The 19,235-nt window shown below is 33.7% G+C and overlaps 1 protein-coding gene across 2 annotated transcripts; it reads left to right on the plus strand.

The window, feature by feature from the left end:
• The first annotated feature begins 1,052 nt into the window (after positions 1–1,052).
• TERB2 (telomere repeat binding bouquet formation protein 2) lies at positions 1,053–17,005 on the plus strand. Of its 2 annotated transcripts, XM_037022123.2 has the most exons (7): positions 1,053–1,130; positions 1,233–1,314; positions 2,038–2,177; positions 4,151–4,212; positions 7,656–7,741; positions 12,430–12,518; positions 14,438–17,005. In XM_037022123.2, the coding sequence occupies exons 1-7, from the start codon at positions 1,067–1,069 to the stop codon at positions 14,578–14,580; spliced, it is 666 nt and encodes a 221-aa protein (XP_036878018.1). In that variant the 5' UTR covers positions 1,053–1,066; the 3' UTR covers positions 14,581–17,005. The 2 variants fall into 2 exon arrangements, with proteins under 2 accessions (XP_036878018.1, XP_073068368.1); XM_073212267.1 differs by lacking the exon at positions 1,053–1,130 and having other exon boundaries at positions 1,137–1,314.
• Positions 17,006–19,235: the final 2,230 nt, after the last annotated feature.

Genomic DNA, 19,235 nt, shown 5'->3' on the forward strand with positions numbered 1-19,235 from the left:
CACACAGGCCATATTCTTTCACCTTAATGCATTTAAGCCAGAAATTGATAACAATGACTAAATAATCACATGTATTTGGAAATTTTAAGATACTTTAAATAACCCATGGACCAAATAACTCATATTGGAAATCTGAAACTATTTTGAGTTGAACAATATTAAAAAATGACATCTTAAAAACTTGGCACACAGTTTTAGAGGAAATGTATAGCCTTATATGCACATATTAGAAAAACAAAGGATGACAGTCAATCATTTTTAAAGAAATTAGAAAAAGTACAGCAATTTAAAACAGGGAAATTATGAGAGCAGGAACTATGTGAAAGAGAAACATACAAGACAGTATCAACAAAGCCAGAAGTTTTTTTTTGAAAAGGCTAATAAAATTGACAAACTTCTAGTGAGACTAGGAAATAGACACATATAATATCAGAAACAAAAAAGTAACCATTGCTATGGAGCCTGCAGACATTAAAAAAGATAAAAGATTTTGTGGGCAACTTTATATCAATCTTTTTCATATTTTAGATTAAAGGGACCCAACACCAGAAATAAATAGCTTATCAAAACTAATGTGGACGGAAATTATAAAAGAAAAACCCTTTTGAGGAAACTGGGCATTTGAACACTGGCGACACTTGACTGTATTTAAGAATTAATTTTTTAGTGTGATAATGGTATTGTGGTTAATTTAAAGTCCTCGTCTTTTAGAGATTCCAATTGAAATATTTATAGATGAGATGATGAGTATTGCTTCAAAATACTTGATGCCACAGAACCTGTGCCCAAGCCTGTACAATATACCACAACAACTTTGTTAATACTTAGGTTTTAAAACTCTCAAGCGTGACTGACCCTTGTCTGCCGCGTCAGGAGAAAGCTGAGAGGCTCGTTCGCAATCCTCCCCAGTTAGTCAGCTCGGTCGGCTAGTGACGCTTCCCTCGTCCTTCCTGCCTCAGGCTTTTCCCGCCAATTACTCTGAGAGCCAATCATCGAGCGACGCTTCGACCTGGGACCAATCAGTGATCTCTACTGACCCCCACGTCCTTGTGTGCAAGGAGGCGCCATGTTTCAGGGGCAGCGGGGTTGGTTCTGCCGCAGCGTCAGCCAGGACTTGAGGCAGTTCTGGGGTAGGAAGGTGTGGATGAGGCGGTGCAGCGAGCACCCTCCCCCCTCTGGTGCCTTGGCCCCAGGGTACTTGCTAGGCTCACCTTATGCTCTTGCCTCCACAGTCGCTGAAGGGGGGGTCATCAGTGACGCGAAGGCCGCCGACTTCTTGTTCAGCTGTGATGCCTCCCACCCAGACACACTGAGGTACTCTGAAGGCCACCGGCAGGGCCTCTTGGGTCATGAAGAGCCAGAAGTTGGAAATGGAAGTTGCCGTCCACTAATAAATAGTGATAGGAAGAGACTGGAAACGAGCACGTTTTGGTCCTGGATGTGTGGGGTGGGGGAAATAGACAACCTTTCTCCTCTCCCTTTTTCCTAATGGCATTCCTCCTACCTGGTCCTCAAGCCTCTCCCCGAGTTCCAGTCGTGTGTTTCCAGCTGTCTTTCCTGCAACGCCAGATGGCACCTTAAAGACTTGTTTATACCAAATGTCACTGCCTCTCATACCTGCACCAGGTCCTGTGTTCTCAAAACCTTCCGTTTCTTTTGAATAGCAGCCCTTACCCCATTAATTAATCAGTGGCCAAAGACCATGGATTGTGCTTCTAAATGTTCTTCCTACTCTGTGCCATTATCTTACACACACTAATTACCTTTTGCCTGGACAGTCACAGTAGCTTTCTAAGAAGCTGTTTTGCCTCTCACGCGTCTACCTGTGATCTCCCTGCACATTGCTGTCCCATTATGTTTACAAAGCAGAGGTCTCACCACCGCCCTGGGTGTCCTTGCCCCACCTCCTTACCTCCCGGTTTCCTGATTACCTTACTGATAATTCTCCTTACTCCTATACGTTTATTTCTTCTTTTAAAAGGTTGAATACATTCTTGTTCATTTTATAACCTAAAATATTTCCTTTATTTCTCCTAGAATATATCAGAGCCTTGATTACATAGAAGATAACGCTACAGTTTTTCATGCCTACTATCTGTCTGCAGTAGCTAATGCTGCAATAAAAAACTCGGTGGCTTTAGGTCATTTTGTTCTACCTCCTGCATGCCTGCAAAAAGGTTAGCAAAGATCATTCATCCCTGTTGGACAGCTAGATCCATCCAGGTCAACCAACTTGACTGATCTGTGTTCTCAATCAGTGATTTTTGTGTTCTGTATCACTTAATCTAAGTGGAAAAGAATAGACTTTAGATCAGATTGCTTTGGGTGTGTATTCTAGCTTTCTTCGTCTATTGCTCATTCACACGTTCACTGAGCTCCTGCTGTGTGCCAGGTTCCGACCCAGGTGCTGGGTTTCAGTAGTGAATAAGAGATCTTGCCTTAAATGTCCTCACTTGCTAGAATCCAACACTTACTAGTTTTGTGACCTTTAGCAACTTCTCCCAAGTTGTTTTGAGGCTAAAATGAGATAATGTATTAAGTAGTCCAACATGTGAGCATTCAGTAAATGTTCTTTGCTAGTTTCGAATCTGTACATTATTTTTCTGAAAGTTTTTTCTGATATTTGCAGATTCGTTATGATAATAAACCGATATATATTTTTATACTTTGGAAAGTACTTTCACATTGATTATTTCAGCAATCCTCTGAAGTATAAAGGGCAAGTAAATAAACAGCTTCTGAGGTTGGTTTTTTTCAGTTTTTCCCTGCTTGGAACACCCTTTCTTAACTTGTTCCATTCAAATCCTACCTATTTTTTATCGGCTAACTTTAAATATCCCATTTATGTAGGTCTTGCATTATTATCGAATTTTTAATGTGTATCTTGATGTATGTGTCCATCTCTAGAAAGACAGACTGAAGCTAGTACAAATTCCCAGTGAGCAAGGTATTTAAAACAAACCAAACTTGAAAAAGACTTCTATAGAAGAGCTTTAGAAATCCCTAAGATTGGGTTCCTTCCATAGTTAATACCCTGATGAGACCTAGTTATAACATATAAAAATAAATTGTTCTAAGTGGTTCTGCAGATGAATTAATGACTGGCTAGGAGAACCGATTTATTTAAAAACTGTGCCAATCAGTAAATACTCACCTTCAAGGAATTTATATTACAGAATGACTACCTGATCTGATTTTAAATATCATTCGTATTCTGTTTCTCAGTTTAGCATCTTATATTAAAATGTATTTAAATTTTAAAAATCTGTTTTAAATGAAAACATGCTCTTTTTTTAAGAATAAGAAGCATACATTATTATCTGCATAGACCAGTATTGTCTATAGAAGTGTGAGATGCAAATATGAGCCATGTGTTAATTTAAAATTTTCTAGTAGCAACATTATAAAGAATAAAAATAAATAGGTGAAGTTAATTTTAAGAATATATTTTATTTAACCTAATATATCTAAAATACTATCATTTCAGTATATAACCAATATAAAAATTACTGAGATATTTTACATTTTTTTTGATACAAAGTCTTCAAACGCAGTGCTTATTTTATACTTCGTACATCTCAATTTGGTCTAGTCACACACTTCAATATGGTACCCACATGTAGCTAGTTGTTAGTATTGGATAGCACAGATCTAGAAGAATATTACATTTTTGTTTTTAAGAAACTTTTGATATCCTCGAGTTAGAATGATGACATAGTCCTTTAACATGTTGAGCATTATGGAATTTCTGCACCACCATGCCCACTAGACTTATTGCTCTTTCACCCTTCTTTTAGCAAAATAAATTATTGAATTCTTGAGACCCTTGTACTCTACAAATTCAGGAATCTTGTGCCTTTTATTTTGACCAGACACTTGTCTTCGTTATTAATGCCTGACCTACAGACACTGACATCTAACGAAGAAGTGTATTTTGGCAGAAAAAATTTACAGCAATGATTCTCATAACACATTGGAATCATCTGGAGAGTTTGTTAGAAATGTAAATTCCTGAGCTCTTCCTCAATGATCTGATTTAATAGAAATCTACATTTTAAACAAGTATCTTAGGTGATTTTGATGCAAATGCAGAATATCCTACAAAGTTGCTTTTTAAAAAATATTATTGGATATGTTTTTCTTACCACAGAAATAAGAAGAAAAATTGGTAGTTTTATTTGGGAACAAGACCAAGATTTTCTGACAGAAAAGGTAAGAGTAAATTAAGTTGCTTGATTAGAATCTACCATTTCAAAATTTTTGAAAGTAATGTAATCTAAAAAATATTTACTTGTAACATGTTAGCACCAATGTCCAGATTAAGGAGTTTAAAGGGCATGCTTTTATTGAACATTATCTAGTTTGACATTGTTTTTACATGAGTACATTAGTAAAATTTGGACTTCTTTATGAGTAGTTCCATTCACATAGAAACTTGAAAATGTGCTTGTCAATAAAATTAAAAGAGTAACATGTTGTTACACAGTATTTACCAATTCTTTACTCCCAGCATAGATTCTGATTCCTGTATTGTTCCATTTCTTAAATATTTTTAATAACACCTCTCAATGAATGTGCACAATACTGAAAATTGACTGTTTTATAGCTTTTGCCATCCTACTTCAGATTTCCCTATACTTTTGACTTACTTCAAAATCTTTATGCAAAAGCCATATTAGGAGCATCAAAAAGAATAATGACAGTAATGGCTGATAATACATTAAGTTAAAAAGAGTACATGATTCCATAGTAATATTCCAAAAGCATAAAGAAAGAAAAAAAAGGAAGAGGGGGACAGGAAGGAGGGATGGAAGGAAGGAAGGTAGGAAGGGAAAAGTGGGGTAAGGGAAATTTTCCTTACAGAATAGCAGCTGATGAATACAGAAAGGATGATAGAATATAAATCCCCATTTGACCACTCCCACTAAAACAACTGATTTAAGGCAAGGGTCATTAATGAATAATATAACCACTATCTCAGATGATCACCCCACACATTACTTATTAATTACAAAGGCAGCAATTTACATTTATAGTGGAGAGGTCTGGCAGATACTACTTTAACCAACACATCAAATTTAGCATCACCAATATTGGAACAATCTCTCATTTATGCTCAGCTTGATGTGACTTTATAATAAAAAGTATACAGTATTATCTATGTAGTGGTCTTGTTCAAAATGCTTACCCTGAATCTAATTATCAGTAAACACTCTGACAATTCCAGAATATGGGACATATCACAAAACAACTAAATGGCTTAGGCTCTTTAAAACAATTTCATAAAAAACAAAAAGGCAGGAAGTCTGTTCTAGATCAAGAGGCATAACAACCAAATGTGATGTGTGAACCTTGGTTGGATTTCTAGACTTTTGAAAATTAAAAACAGGTAAAAAAGACATTTTAAGAACAAATGGGAAAATTTAAATATGGACTGTATACTAGGTGATAATGAATTAATCTTGGTTTTCCTAATTGTGATGGTGGTATTATAAAGATAAAAGAATATTTTTTTCTGGAAAATGCATTCTAAAGATTAAGAAGTGAAATGTCATATCTGCAAGTATTTTCAAATAGTCCAGCAAAAATAAAAGAGAGGACATTCAGGGTGATAAAAATGTTAATTTGTGAATCTAGGTGAAAGGTATACAGTACTTACTGAATTATTCTTTTTTTTTGTGCTTAAACTTTTATTATTTGTAGTTTTATCACATTATAATAAGAAAACAAGAGTGGTATAAATTTTATGTTTTAAGTAATTTTAAAGATTTACTTTGTGTCTAAATGAATATACGTATGTGGTCCACAACGCCCACCCGAGGTGCCTTGTGCAGGAGGGCATCTTACCTGCTCAGACCATCAACTACATCAGCTACTCAGAACAGACGCAACCCCTTCTCCCTGTATTGATAACAATTTTCTTTCTTTTGTTGTTGTTGTTGCTGTTTTGTAAGCTCACAAATGTTTGCTACTGTGTTCCTTTTTTTTTTTATCGTTCAAAGTCCATAGTTTATATTAGGGGTCACCCTTTGTGTTGTACATTCTGATTTTTGACAAGTGTATAATGACATTTACCCACCATTGTAGTATCATACAGAACAGTTCCACTGCCCTAAAAATTCCTGTGCTCTATCATCCCCCATTAATTTTTTAACCTACAGAATGAACCAACTTCCATGCTAAGGAAGTTAAAGAAATAATCATCCATCTCTGTTCTTCCACTCTCAATTTTTGTTAGTTCTGCTATTTTGTTTACATTGTTGAGGTTTTTATATTCTATTCAATAACCATAATTGCTCTGATTTAAAATATTAATATTAATTCAGTATTCACCAGGATTCCTCCATTGATGAACTTATGAATTATTCTTTAACTTTTGGTAGGTTTTAAATTTTCAAAATAAAAAGTTTGGGAGAAACTCTTTAAAATATATCTAAAGTCAAACAATTAACTTATATATTTCATATTCCTTTCATTAACTTTTTTTTTTCTTTCCAAGTTGTCATTGTCTAAAAATAACAGTTCTTTTAGTATCTTTGGTGACCTTATATACTAAGGGCCAAAATATCTAATTCTTGATTTGTCAGTGTTTCCAGAAACATGAGTGATGATAGAATGGTTATTATTTGACAGAATTACTGAGTATACCAGAACTTAAACACTAAAATGATCCTTAAAGATCATTAATTTAATAATTCAGTTTTAGAAATGAGAAAACTAAAGAGAAGGTAAAGACCTTAGTTCACATAACCAGATATTAGCAAAGCTGAACCACATTTTCTGAGCTCCAACCAATCCAGTGTTTTTTCTACTAAAAAATTCGAACATTCCTGTCTTGATTATCGACTTTAGAAATTGTATGATATGTGAGAAAGGATTTTGATAGTTCTTTCAAAATATGATTGATATGGATGGAATATTAGCCAGTTACAATAGTAACCATAGAATATATAAATAAAAGGTGATTCATCAAATGGCAACAACAAGGGTAAATCTGGAAAATAATTTGGGGAACATTATTATTGTTTGGAGTAGATTTATGACCCAAATATAGAAATATCCTAATGTCATATTGAATAGATAAATTATGTGATAGGTATCGGTATCTGAGTCACTGTCACTTAATCTTTTGGAAAATCTTAACATATATTTAGTTGTTTCATAACTCCATAGCTAAATACTCCACTTTAATTCAGAAGGGGAAACCATTTGTTCAGCTTATGTCATATTTTTGATTTGTACTTCACAGGACACCTACAAATCTTCAAGTCAAGGACTTTAAGAAAGCTTAAATTAATAATGCTCTTTTTTGTTCTGCTTATTTTTTTCTAAACAAAAAGTAATATGACCACATTAGGGAAAATTTCAAAAATTGAAAAGAAAATCAAAGTTTACTATCTAATATAACCACAGTCGATACTTTAAAAATTCTATCCTTTTCTACATATCTCTTAAGAAATATAGTTAACTATATGTGTGTATACAAAATTTTATGGTTTTCCCACAAACTAAATTGAATTAACCTAAGTATATAAATATATTTATAGCTCTTGAAATGTTTTGCCATTCTACTTTTTTGCTTTTTAAAAAAACATTACTGATTGGATCATTGATGTACTAATTTTTAAAAATGTGATCTCTTTTGCTATCTGCAGCATGATGAAGTAATACCAAATGAAATAAAAGCCCTTACGGAAAGTAGTGAACTAGCAACAGAGCACAAAAAAGAATTATCCAAAAGGTATTGAATTCATATACTTCATTGACATTCAATTCAATGTAGAATTAATTTTTTATTTTGGTATCATTAATGTACAATTACGTGAGCAACATTATGGTTACTAGACTCCCCCATTATCAAGTCCCCACCACATACCCCATTACAGTCACTGTCCATCAGCGTAGTAAGATGCTATAGAGTCACTACTTGTCTTCTTGGTGTTGTACTGCCTTCCCTGTGCCCCCCACCCCGCCCCACATCAATGTAAATATCTTTGAGCACTGGCTGTGTGTTTATCTCATTTAATTTTCAGTGTTTTTATGAGGTTGATTTTACAGAAAAAGAGACCTAAAATTGATCAAATAATTTGCCCAAAGTTATATAAACTTTTAAGTGGGGGAAGCAGAATTTGAACCGGGTCAGTCAAATTACAGGGCCCACACATTTAAATACTATGCTAGACTCTCTTTGCAGAAAAGAAACAAGAATTTTATGTATATTATGGTGTCTTGCCAGTGGGTTTCAGCCCCGGGCAAGTTTACTATAGATTCAGTAAGACCAAGAAATAACAATAGGACATTCTTGGGATAAAAGCGTTTATACTAGGCTTTATTCTCTTGGCGATAGGCTGAGAACTAGAATCACGTCTGCATCTAACAGTCTACAGGTCTGTAATCCTCCTTCATCTCTGCCTCCACCCAGAGCGCTGGGCAGAGCTTGTTATATAGTGACTCAGTCAATAATAGCTTTTTGCCTGCAAGTGTGGAAGCAGTAGCCTAGCAGTAGGCCAGTTACATCATCAAGTAGTTTAAGGTCAGGTGAGGATCCTGGCCATAGGAGCTTCCATTTTCCCCACTTATGATTACTGTTACATTATTTTTTTAAATATGCTTTTTGAATAAGAAGGAAATACAATAAATATTAGCAGTTATTTTATTAGGATTGGAAGTTCTGAGTGATTTTTCCTTCTCCTTTCCAAACTGTTTGTAATGTAGTTACAGTGTTCTTAAACTCTCTTTAGTTTAAGAAGTTAAAGTTTAAAAGACAAACATGGACTTGTCATTGTGTTAAGGCCAATCTGAGAGAGGTTCCTTGTTGAAGGCTTATTCATTATCTGGTCCTAATTCTGTATTTTCCAATTCAGTGGTTATCAAATATTCAAATATTCAGCTATTCAAAAGTCTGGTATTCAGCTATTGAAATAAAAATGATCAAATAGTAGCTATCTTTCTTCAATGTGAAAATTAATGTGTTTAAATTGTATAGTTTTTTTCAATTTTAAGTTTTTCTCCCATAATTTTTTCTTATATTTTGAACCTGTGATCTAAGTTGTTATCTGATTTAGCATAAAGTATATTTAATTATTTTAAGTTTAGTGAACCATTGTTTCATGGTCCCTTGACTTTTAGAACATATTCTACTACTTAAATTTGAGAATCCATATTCTAGGTCTTTAGGATCTCTATGGATAGCACTCCTTTGAACTTACTTGTCCTTTTGAGATAAGAAACTGGTAAGGAGATAAAAAAATGAGAATAGAAGAGGTGAAACTATGAAGATGTTCCTAAGGGATTAATAGAGGAGAGAATGGTTATCCTAAGTGATGTTGTAGGAGAAGGCAGGGAAATAAAAAATAAAATAACTCCCAGTGATTCACTTGACTGTGAAAGACACCAGATATGTAAGTTCTTTAAGAAATGGTTGTCCTGAAAAACACAGAAGCCATAAAGGAAAAGAGTGATAAATATGACCACAAAAATACTTTAAACTTGTATATGACAATAAAAATACCATGAACTGAATCAAAGAAAAATATACACTGGGTAAAACATTTGACAAAGGCAGGTTTCCTTTACATATGAAGAGGACTTACAAATCTGGGGAAAATATGTCCAATCCAACAACAATAACAAAAATAGACAAAAGATAATGAATAGATACCTTAGGTTAAGTGTCTACCTAGAGACTTTTCTTTGTGGAAACACCAGAGGGTGCAGTATGAACACAGATAAAATATACCTTGCCCCTACTGGAAGTATTTATTTTGTTGGCATACTAATAGTGGTATGGAGCATTAAGTGGTAAACCAGTTATTGAACACTTGCTACATACAAGACACTTGTGAACTAAGCAGTTCACAACATTTCCTTTCATTCTTGCAACCTTATACAATAAATATTATTAGCCTCATTTTACAATTAAGCGAACAGGTTCAGAAAGCTAAATGATTCACACAATATGTTTTAAACTGAATTTGAAACCAAGTGTAGCTGTTTCAGAGTCCAAACCTTTAATCATTGTGCTGTTTTCCCTTCCCCAAATGTTCCCAAAATCTTCTGAAATGGCATGAAGTTTTGTTTATTTTTCTTGTTTTTAATTAGTTCATCAAATTTGTCAAAATGGAAAATGCAGAAAATAAAGAAAACTTAACTTATAAGCAACCCACCACTCAGAGATAACCAACCCACCACTCAGATAACCAACATTTCTTGATAGTATATATATATATATATAGTCTGCCTCTTGATTTTTCCACTTAGTATCCTATAGGCAGTTCTCCATCTCAAAGAACCTTACTTGATATTATGATTTGTATTGGCTGTATAAGGTATCTTGTTGCTTATTTAATCACCTTCCTTTTTTAAAAAAGATATTAAAATTTTTTAGTTTGTTACTTTTGTAGCACCTTCATGAACATCTTTTTAAAAATAAATCTCTGCTTTTTAGATAATTTTCTTAGTGTAAATTCTCAGATATGGAATTTACAGTAGAAAAAGATACGAACATCTAGGCCATGACACCTATTGTTAGTTGCTTCTCACAGAAGTACAAATTTAAACTGCCACCAGTGATAGTCACACCACATCCCCATTAGTATATTGAGTATTAAAAGAAGTCTTGTGCTAATTTAATAAATGAAAAATGGCATCTTGTTTTAATTTGTACTTTTCTTTGACTACTAATAGGTTTGAACCTTTTGGATTACTTTTATTGGCATTTTATATTTCCTTTTCTGTAGCTTATGTTTTTAATCCATTTCCATTTCCTATTGGGGTCTTATTGTTTTTCTTATCAACTTGTCTGACATCTTTATATAATAGCTATATTATCCTTTGCCAGTTTGTCACATTGTATCCTCAGTTTGTTGTCTTGCTTATGCTTTTTCAGAGATGCAAGTTTAAAATTTTTACATCATTAAATTGATCACTTTTCCCTTACAATTTCTTCTATTGCTTTTATGTTCAGAAAGTCCTTTTCCAGTCACAGAATAAACAGGCTTTTGACTCTGTAGATATTTATTTTGGTGTATGGTAATAGGTGAAGATCTAAATTTATTTTTGTTTTGCAAAGAAGAAATTTCCACCAGTTTTTGATTAATAAATCTAATTTCCAAATGACACATTAGCCTTTGTCATATGTTGTTTTTATGTACATGGAAATCTATTTTTAGACTTTTATTCCATTCATCTGTTGATCTGTTTTTATATCAACACAATATTTTTTTAAGTTATGTAACCTTATGTTACATAACTCACAAAGCAAGTCCCAAGCTCATTACTCTCCTTTAAAAAATCTTTTTCTTAACTCTTTATGCATTCTTATTTTTCCATTTTCAAATTTTAATTATTTTTAATAAGAAATATACTCAATGGTTCAAATCCAAGATGTGTAAAAGGGGATTCTATGAAAACACACTGGCCTCTAGTAAGTTTGTTTCTCTCCCAGAGGCATTCAATACTATCAGTTATTTATATATGTACATACTAGCAAATTTATATAAATATTCTTTCATTTCTCCTTTTGCTCACAAATAGTAATACATTATAAACCCTGTTCAGCCCCTTGACTTTTTTCACGCAATAATTTACCTTGGAAATCATTCCACATTACTCTATAAAAGAGCCTTTTCATTTTTGTACTGTGTAGTATTCCATTTTATGGATTTATTATAATTTATTCAACTATTCCCTTATTTTAATGGACTTTTAGATAATCTCTAATTTGCCATTTAAAACAGTGCTTCAGTAAATGATCATACGTCATTTTGCATGTCTGGGAGATCTATAGGGTAATTGTGAGAAGGGGAATTTCTACATCAAAAGGCATGTATGTTTCTATCCATGATAGGTCTTGTCAAATTTCCATCCATAGAGGTTAAACTAATTTACACTCTTCCTCTTTGTGTTTATAAGTTTTTAATTCAGAAGTCACTTCAGAATCTTAGTGTACCTCATGATTTTCCCAGACATAATTTTTTATTTATTTTAAAGTATGGAAATACTAGTTAATAGAGTTCCAATTATTTGAACACTGAACAACAAAAAATGCTGTGATTATTTAAAATAGAGTATACGGTGCCTTTCTTTAGGCATATTTAAGATTACATTTGTATATATGCATTTATCTAATTTTAAAGTAGTTATTGAATGATTATGCTTTCGAGAATATTGAAAAAAAAGACCTAGAACTTTAGATACTCAATAAATATTTGTTTTGTGAGGTGGACAAGAAAACCAAAAATAACTATGTGGGCCCTTGTATCACTTAGAATCACAAAGAGGTTCACACCTAATATTTCCACCAACTAAGACTAAAGTCTAACCAAAGAGTTAATAGATTACTATATATATTGCCTGGAATAATTTCTCATTTGTAAAATAAGTCCAAAATATATATATAAATATGACTTTCTGTGTTTTATTTTACAGTGCAGAGAAGCATTTGACAAGGACTCCAGTTGTAGAAAAGCAGATATACTTCCCTCTTCAAAATTATCCAGTGAACAACATGGTAACAGGTAATTTAAAATAAAATTTAGAGTAAACCCAAGTAGGTAAGGAACCCAGGAACACTTTGTACAATAAGGTTGTTATTGTACTAGCTTAGCAAGTAAGGCACCCCTCTTATATATGCTAAGGGGTGATATCCTGCATATATTAAATAAATTAATCTGCAGAATTGACCCAAAGATAGGTCCCATATTTTCTGTGTTGAAACACTGGTCTACAGGTAGAGTGAACACACATCCCTGTTTACACAGGATACTTAGAATTTATGTCTGTTGTCCTGGCATTAGTTTTTATTCTCAAGTGTCCCAGTTTGATAGATAAATTATATGAACAACTCTAATCATGAATTCCTTTGAGGGTCTGAAGAAATATAGACCCTTTCCATAGCATACCTACATACACATACAAACATAACACACAAACTTTACATATAATTTGAAGAGGCTCATATATACCCGAAAGCCCATTCATGGATCACCCAGGTGTCCATGCACTCCAGATTAGTGGCCATGTTTTCTACCATGTAAAGAAAGCCAACTTGCCTCAAGAAAGGAAAATAAAACTAACTTGCAGAGAAAACCTGGAGACCGGTGAGATAGCTGTGAAGTTGTGAGAGCTGGTTCTGCTACTTCGGAGGCCTAGCCATATGTCTGCCTTCCTCACAACTTCGTTGATGTGGTAATGTCCTTCCAGTAAATTCTGCCTTTGTGTAGGCTAGTTTAAATTGGGTGTCTGTCAGCTTCAGCCTAAAGTTCTAACTACTTCAAAACTGTTGCAATGAAACATTTCTGATGCATAAATGTTCTATTCTTCTTACTGGAATATTTTTATCAATATCCTTCTTACTGGAATATTTTTATTAATGTAGTAATTATTTTATAAATTCCTATTCTCACATATATCTTTAGAAACTTCACACAGTATATATGTGCAATTAGCTAAACATTAATATTTTTCTGCACTAGTTCATTGTACATAGAAACCTAGCCATTAGGCAAAGATCATGAACAATAATGGAGTATAGTAATAGTACTTCAAGAGATTTTCTGAAGTGAATAACTATGAGTAAATATCTTTAAAGATACTAATCAATTTTATGTGATTGGATTCATGGTTTAATTTATTAACTATGAATTTATTATCTATTATTAGAAACAAACTATATGCATAGATATCCTGTTGATAGTGGTGGTGTTCTAAACTCATCATCCTTGAGCTCAGCCAGAATTTTTTTCATACAATATTTACTTTTAAATTAGGTTTCAATTTAGTATAAATCACAAATGCATTACACATAAAATATAATCATTCAGATAAGTTTCTATCAGTTACTATCAAGGCAATGTTACTTTAAGTTATTGAGTTTTTAAGCCGTCTCCCTTATACATATTCTTTTTGATACACATATCTATTTCAGATTATTAATGACATCACAGTTACACCCAAAACTTTGTTGACTAAGCAGTAATATAGATTTTCCCATTATTTCTTATTAAAGAGTGTTATCCCGGTGTTAGCAGTGCAGCACAGAGTTGCCTGCTGTACTAGGGAAAGTGAACTGTTTGTGCTGTTAGTAGCTAGTTGGATAGATAGTTCTCAGAGATTATACTTTAAGCCCCCCCACACTTCCAAGTTATTTTGGTAGGTACTTTTATGTTCCATCCCCAACCTGAATATCACACTCAGTAGTCAAAATGAATAATCAAATATCTGTGTTTTAAAAGGAGGTAAAAGGTTGGGATGAGAGGGGAGGAGGGAAGGAAGGTGTTCCCTGATGATAATCAAGTTTCATACTTTTCACTGGTATTAGTTCTTCTTTCACTTCTTTTCTAAAAACAGTCTTTTGAAATCTTAACTCTAATAAATCAAAGACATTGAAAAGCAGATAGTATGATAGGATTTCAAATATGTATTTTTTATTTTGTAGGTTATGTATCAATTGATGTCATGAAGAAATTCCTTGGGGAGCTACATGACTTCATTCCTGGAAGTTCAGGATATTTGGCATACCATGTTCAAAATGAAATTAACATGTATGCTATAAAAAACAAATTGAAGAGGAAATATTAAGTTAAATTGTCCTTTTATCTAGGCATTTATTTCCTATAAAACATTAGCAAAATGGTGTGTAATTTTAAATTCTCCTCTTTGAAACAGGGGGATGGGGATATGGGGAAGAATTCTTCTCTTCCTTCCTCAAAATGCGCCTTCATTATGTCCACAAATTCTGAGTGCACAGTTGTTATGGAGTAATTGTCATTGAAACACTTCATAAGAAGTCTTTGTCTCAATCTCTCTCTCTGTCTCTCTCTCCCTTTCAGAGGTTCTTTGGCTTTAACATTCTATTAATTATACATTTCTTTCTATGTTCAGTGCTGTGAATGCTCAGTTTTATGATTTTGGCTATCTTATTTTGATTTTAAAAAATTAGAATGCTATAGTTGAATTCTGAATTACTGTTTCTGACTCAAAAAATATAAAGTAAGATTTTAATAATTCTCATGTGTGGACGATTTCTGAAAACAAATATATTAGAAGAGACAATGTAAACAAGTGTTACGTCATCTGAAATGAGTCCTCAAGGTACCTTAGAATAGCAGTGCTGGAAAGGATGTTAGAGGACAAGTTCAACCTGTTTATTGTTTTTAATAAGGAAATGAAGGCCTTGAGAGGGTGTCTTGGCTAACATGACTAACTGGAGGCTGAACTAGGACTAGAACACAACCTTCTTGATCTTCCAGGCCAGTGCTTCCCCACTCTCCCATGGTACATGCTATGTCAGATAAAACAGACAGCAGATCTGCAGAGGGAATGTAAACACAAGCCAACAACTTGTCTTTTCTTTTAAATAAGCTGAAATAGTATTGACATGTAGTGATTTCAAGAAAGCAACTTCTTATCTTTATTAATACAGTCATGTTATATAGAAACTGGTGGGTTTATTATAATTTGGAGGTTTGTAAAAGACATTATTTGTGAAGCTATCATCTTGTTAAAACTATTTTCTGTTAGGAAGTGCTTACCAGCTATTGAATTATCTAAAGAAAATACTTTTTTTTTAGTGTTTGAATCATTTGGGTGCATGTGGGTGCTGGCTTTTCTCCCATTACTCGAATTTCATAACATAAAAATTTAACAGTAATCTCAGTATCAGCATTTGAAAGTTCTATTTTTCCATATGGTAATGTTTCCTTTTTTATATTAATATTTTTGGTTAAACTTTCCTGAATTTGTAAATTAAAAAAAAAACCTTCATGGTAATGATCTTTCCCTGAAATGTATTATCTCTCCTAAACACTTTATCTTAGTCACATTCAGTTGGTTATGTTTATTATATAGAAACCTAGCTTGTCTGTAGATCTTAAATTAATTATTGAAAGAGGATTTTCATCAAGTTGCATACATTGGGATTTCTTGGGAGTGTTCAAGTACTTTTATGATATATGTAGCTCGCATATATTAACATAATAAATAAAAACTACAACAAAACAAAAATGGTCCCCCAACAAAAGTGATCATATCTTCAGATGTATGTAGAGAAGGCCAGATGCAATGTATATCCTTGAAATACAACAGAAGCAATAAAATCAGTTGATAACACCAGCCTTTCAGGAATCAGAAATATATGAACAAATAAAATAGGCAAAGATAAACTGTTTTGTAAAAAATTCTATTGTCTTAACGGAAAGTAAAAGCAGTATGATTTTACTTATTGCTTATTTAAACTGTTTCTTTTTATTGGCCTTAGTATATCTGATGTATATCTTAGTATATTGCCTTTGGATCCTATCTTATAAAAAATGCTCCCCTCACTTTAGAACTTTAATTTTTTCCTGTACCCTTTTGCAAACAGGTTTCCTCCCATGCTTTTCACTATTAAGCATAGCCATTCCTCATACTGTTTAATTTAGCATGTTTTTAGTTCATCTTATTTCTTTCAACTTTTGTGACCAGATCATTATTTTTTTCTAGCTTTTGGTATGGTTCTGCTATTACATAAATTATGAGTCACTGTTAGAGTCTGATATTATTTCTGAATGTCTATTTCCCTTTCTTCCATGATAATAGAACCACTAATTTCTATCTGGGCACATGCTACCTAAAATAAAGACCATATTATCAGTCTCACTTGAAATTAAGTATGGCTGTGTCACAATATTTCAGTCAATTTATGCAGAGCAGAAATGGTGTGTGGGAATTTTTCTCTAAAGATGTATGGTATATACCCTTTGTCCCCCTTTCCTTCTACCCCCATTCTTTCTGTTTCTTTCATTTGTTGCTTGGAATAGGGATTTGATAACTACTATTTGAACCATAAGAGCAAGAACTATACCCTAGGGTTGCTAAAGCAGTAGACTGAAAGGGTCCTGAGGGCATTGTGGACCTATCTGCCATCCCAGCTCTGTGTCACCTACCTCTAAACTTTCATGTGACAGAGAAATAAACTGTTTTGTTTAAGGCGCTATATTTATGTGTCTCTTATTGCCAAACTAATCATACGTGTAGCTTAAGGGCAGACTACTGTTTTATGGGAGAGAATTGTGTGGAAGATACTAGTCCTTTACATCTGTAAAGTATTGACAGACTTGTGACTGTAAAGTTATATAGGTGACCTTGCTGACATCACGTCTATTAGATTTATAGCAGCCTTATTAAAAAATAGTTTTGCAAATGGAGTGTTTGGTTACACTATTACTTAACAGTGAAAAAATGAAAATAACCTCGTTTATACATTATCTTCCATAAGACAAAAAGAGTTTATGACAGCTCTGTTTTTTCTTTAAAGAGTTGGAGAAACAAGAGTCCATAAGTATCTGAAGGTATAAAATGTATTTATCCAAAGCAATTACATAGTTGAGACCTCAAAAAAAAGCTTTAAAAAAGCTTGATTGACAGAAACAATGTATTTGGTGTAGCTGTTTCAGTGAACAACATCAATGTAATACCCCTCATTTTCCCCTTTTTAGGGGAACATATATAGTAGAAATGTTAATTATTTACCTTAAATATATTGTGAAAATTATTAGAGAAACCTCATGACATGGAATTGGGGGACCAGCAGGGAAAGCTCTCAAGTCCCACCACTCTTCCTCAGTATCAGAGATTTTCAATATACCTCTCTCAGAAATTTAAAGAAAGTAAGACAAATCACTAAGGAAATAGATTTGTATATATAAACTAAGAACTTGACTTAACACATATAAAATATCACACCCAACAATTACAATTGTTCATTCTTTTTAAATATGCACAGAACATATAAGCAAACTGACCATGTTCTGGATAATTATTGCTGCTTTATAAATTACCCATACACGCTGAGCTTAAAATAATGATTTATTATTATCTTTCAAGATTCTGTGGGTTAATTGGGTTTAGATGGGTGGTTTTCACTTGGGGGTCTCCTGTGAGGCTGCAACCAGAAACAGTTGGCACTACAGTCACCTGAAGTCTTGCACAGATATCCAAGGTGGCTTATTTAGTCACATGTCCTGGCATCTTGGTGCTCCTTGGCCTCTTTGTCTCCTCTCAAGATAGGTCATCCTCCAGGGTCTTGCCACGTGGCTTGATTCGTTCACAGCACTATGGTCTCAGGGTAGTCACACTACTTACCTGACAACCATCTTCCAAGAAGCTGGAAGAAAAACCTGTCACACTAGCCATTATCTCTTGGTTAGTTACAGGACTTGCCTACATTTAAAGGGATGGGAACACAGATTCCCCCTTGATGGGGAAATGGCAATGTGACATGGCAGGAGAGCATGTGGCACTGGAGATAGTGTTGTGACCATCTTTGGAAAATATAATCTGCTATAGAACATTTGCTGGGCCATAAAGCAAGTCCCAACAAATTTCAAAGAATTGAAATATTCCAAGTATGTTCTCTGATCACAGTGCAATTAAGCAAGTAATCAATAAAAATAATAACTAAAAAGTCTCTTAATGCTTAAGGCTCTTCACATTTCCTCCCTGTCCCAGAAAAGAGCAGGTCGGGAAGATTTTGCATATGTGGGCACAGGGTATGTGTGGTGGGGCTAACTGAGTATGGCAGATTAGTAAGTATGAAGATTTGAAATAAAATTTGAAGAGGGGCTTTTCTGCTTCCATTGCTGCCATGGTGCCCATGAGAAAGCTTGTGGGGAATGGGGGGCAAAAAAAAGAAACAGGTCCTGAAGTTTACTCTTGAGGACACCCACCCTGTAGAAGATGAAATCATAAATGCTGCCAATTTTGAGCAGTCTCTTCAGGAGAGAAAGTGAATAGAAAAGATGGGAATCTTGGAGGAGGGGTTGTAACCACTGAAAGGAACAAGAGTAAGATTACCCTAACTTCTGAGGTGTCTTTTTGCAAAAGGTATGTGAAATATCTCACCAAGAAATTATCTATGTGATTGGTTGTATATAGCTACTAATAGCAGAGAGTTACGAATTATGTTACTTCCAGATTAATCAATGTGAAGAAGAGGAAGAGGATGATTACAAGGCCTGCATTACCCTGATACCAGAGCTAGATAAGGACATCACAAGAAATGAAAACTAAAGGTCAATATCACTGGTGAATATAGATGGGAAAATTCTCAACAAAATACTAGCAAGCTGAATTCAACAGCACATTAAAAGAATCATATGCCATAACCAAGTGGGATTTATCCTCGGATGCAAGGATGGTTCAAGATATGCACATCAATAAATGTGATACATCCACATTAATAAAATGAAAGACAA

Source organism: Manis javanica, chromosome 8 (assembly GCF_040802235.1).
Source record: "Manis javanica isolate MJ-LG chromosome 8, MJ_LKY, whole genome shotgun sequence".
Classification (NCBI taxonomy): domain Eukaryota; kingdom Metazoa; phylum Chordata; class Mammalia; order Pholidota; family Manidae; genus Manis; species Manis javanica.

Bases quoted from the DNA above. Each gene is read 5' to 3' on its own strand.
- TERB2 (XM_073212267.1), top strand. From the start codon at position 1,145: ATGAGGCGGTGCAGCGAGCACCCTCCCCCCTCTGGTGCCTTGGCCCCA. The intron at 4,213-7,655 runs GTAAGAGTAAAT...TGCTATCTGCAG, and splicing joins AAGATTTTCTGACAGAAAAG to CATGATGAAGTAATACCAAA. The intron at 12,519-14,437 runs GTAATTTAAAAT...TTTATTTTGTAG, and splicing joins AGTGAACAACATGGTAACAG to GTTATGTATCAATTGATGTC.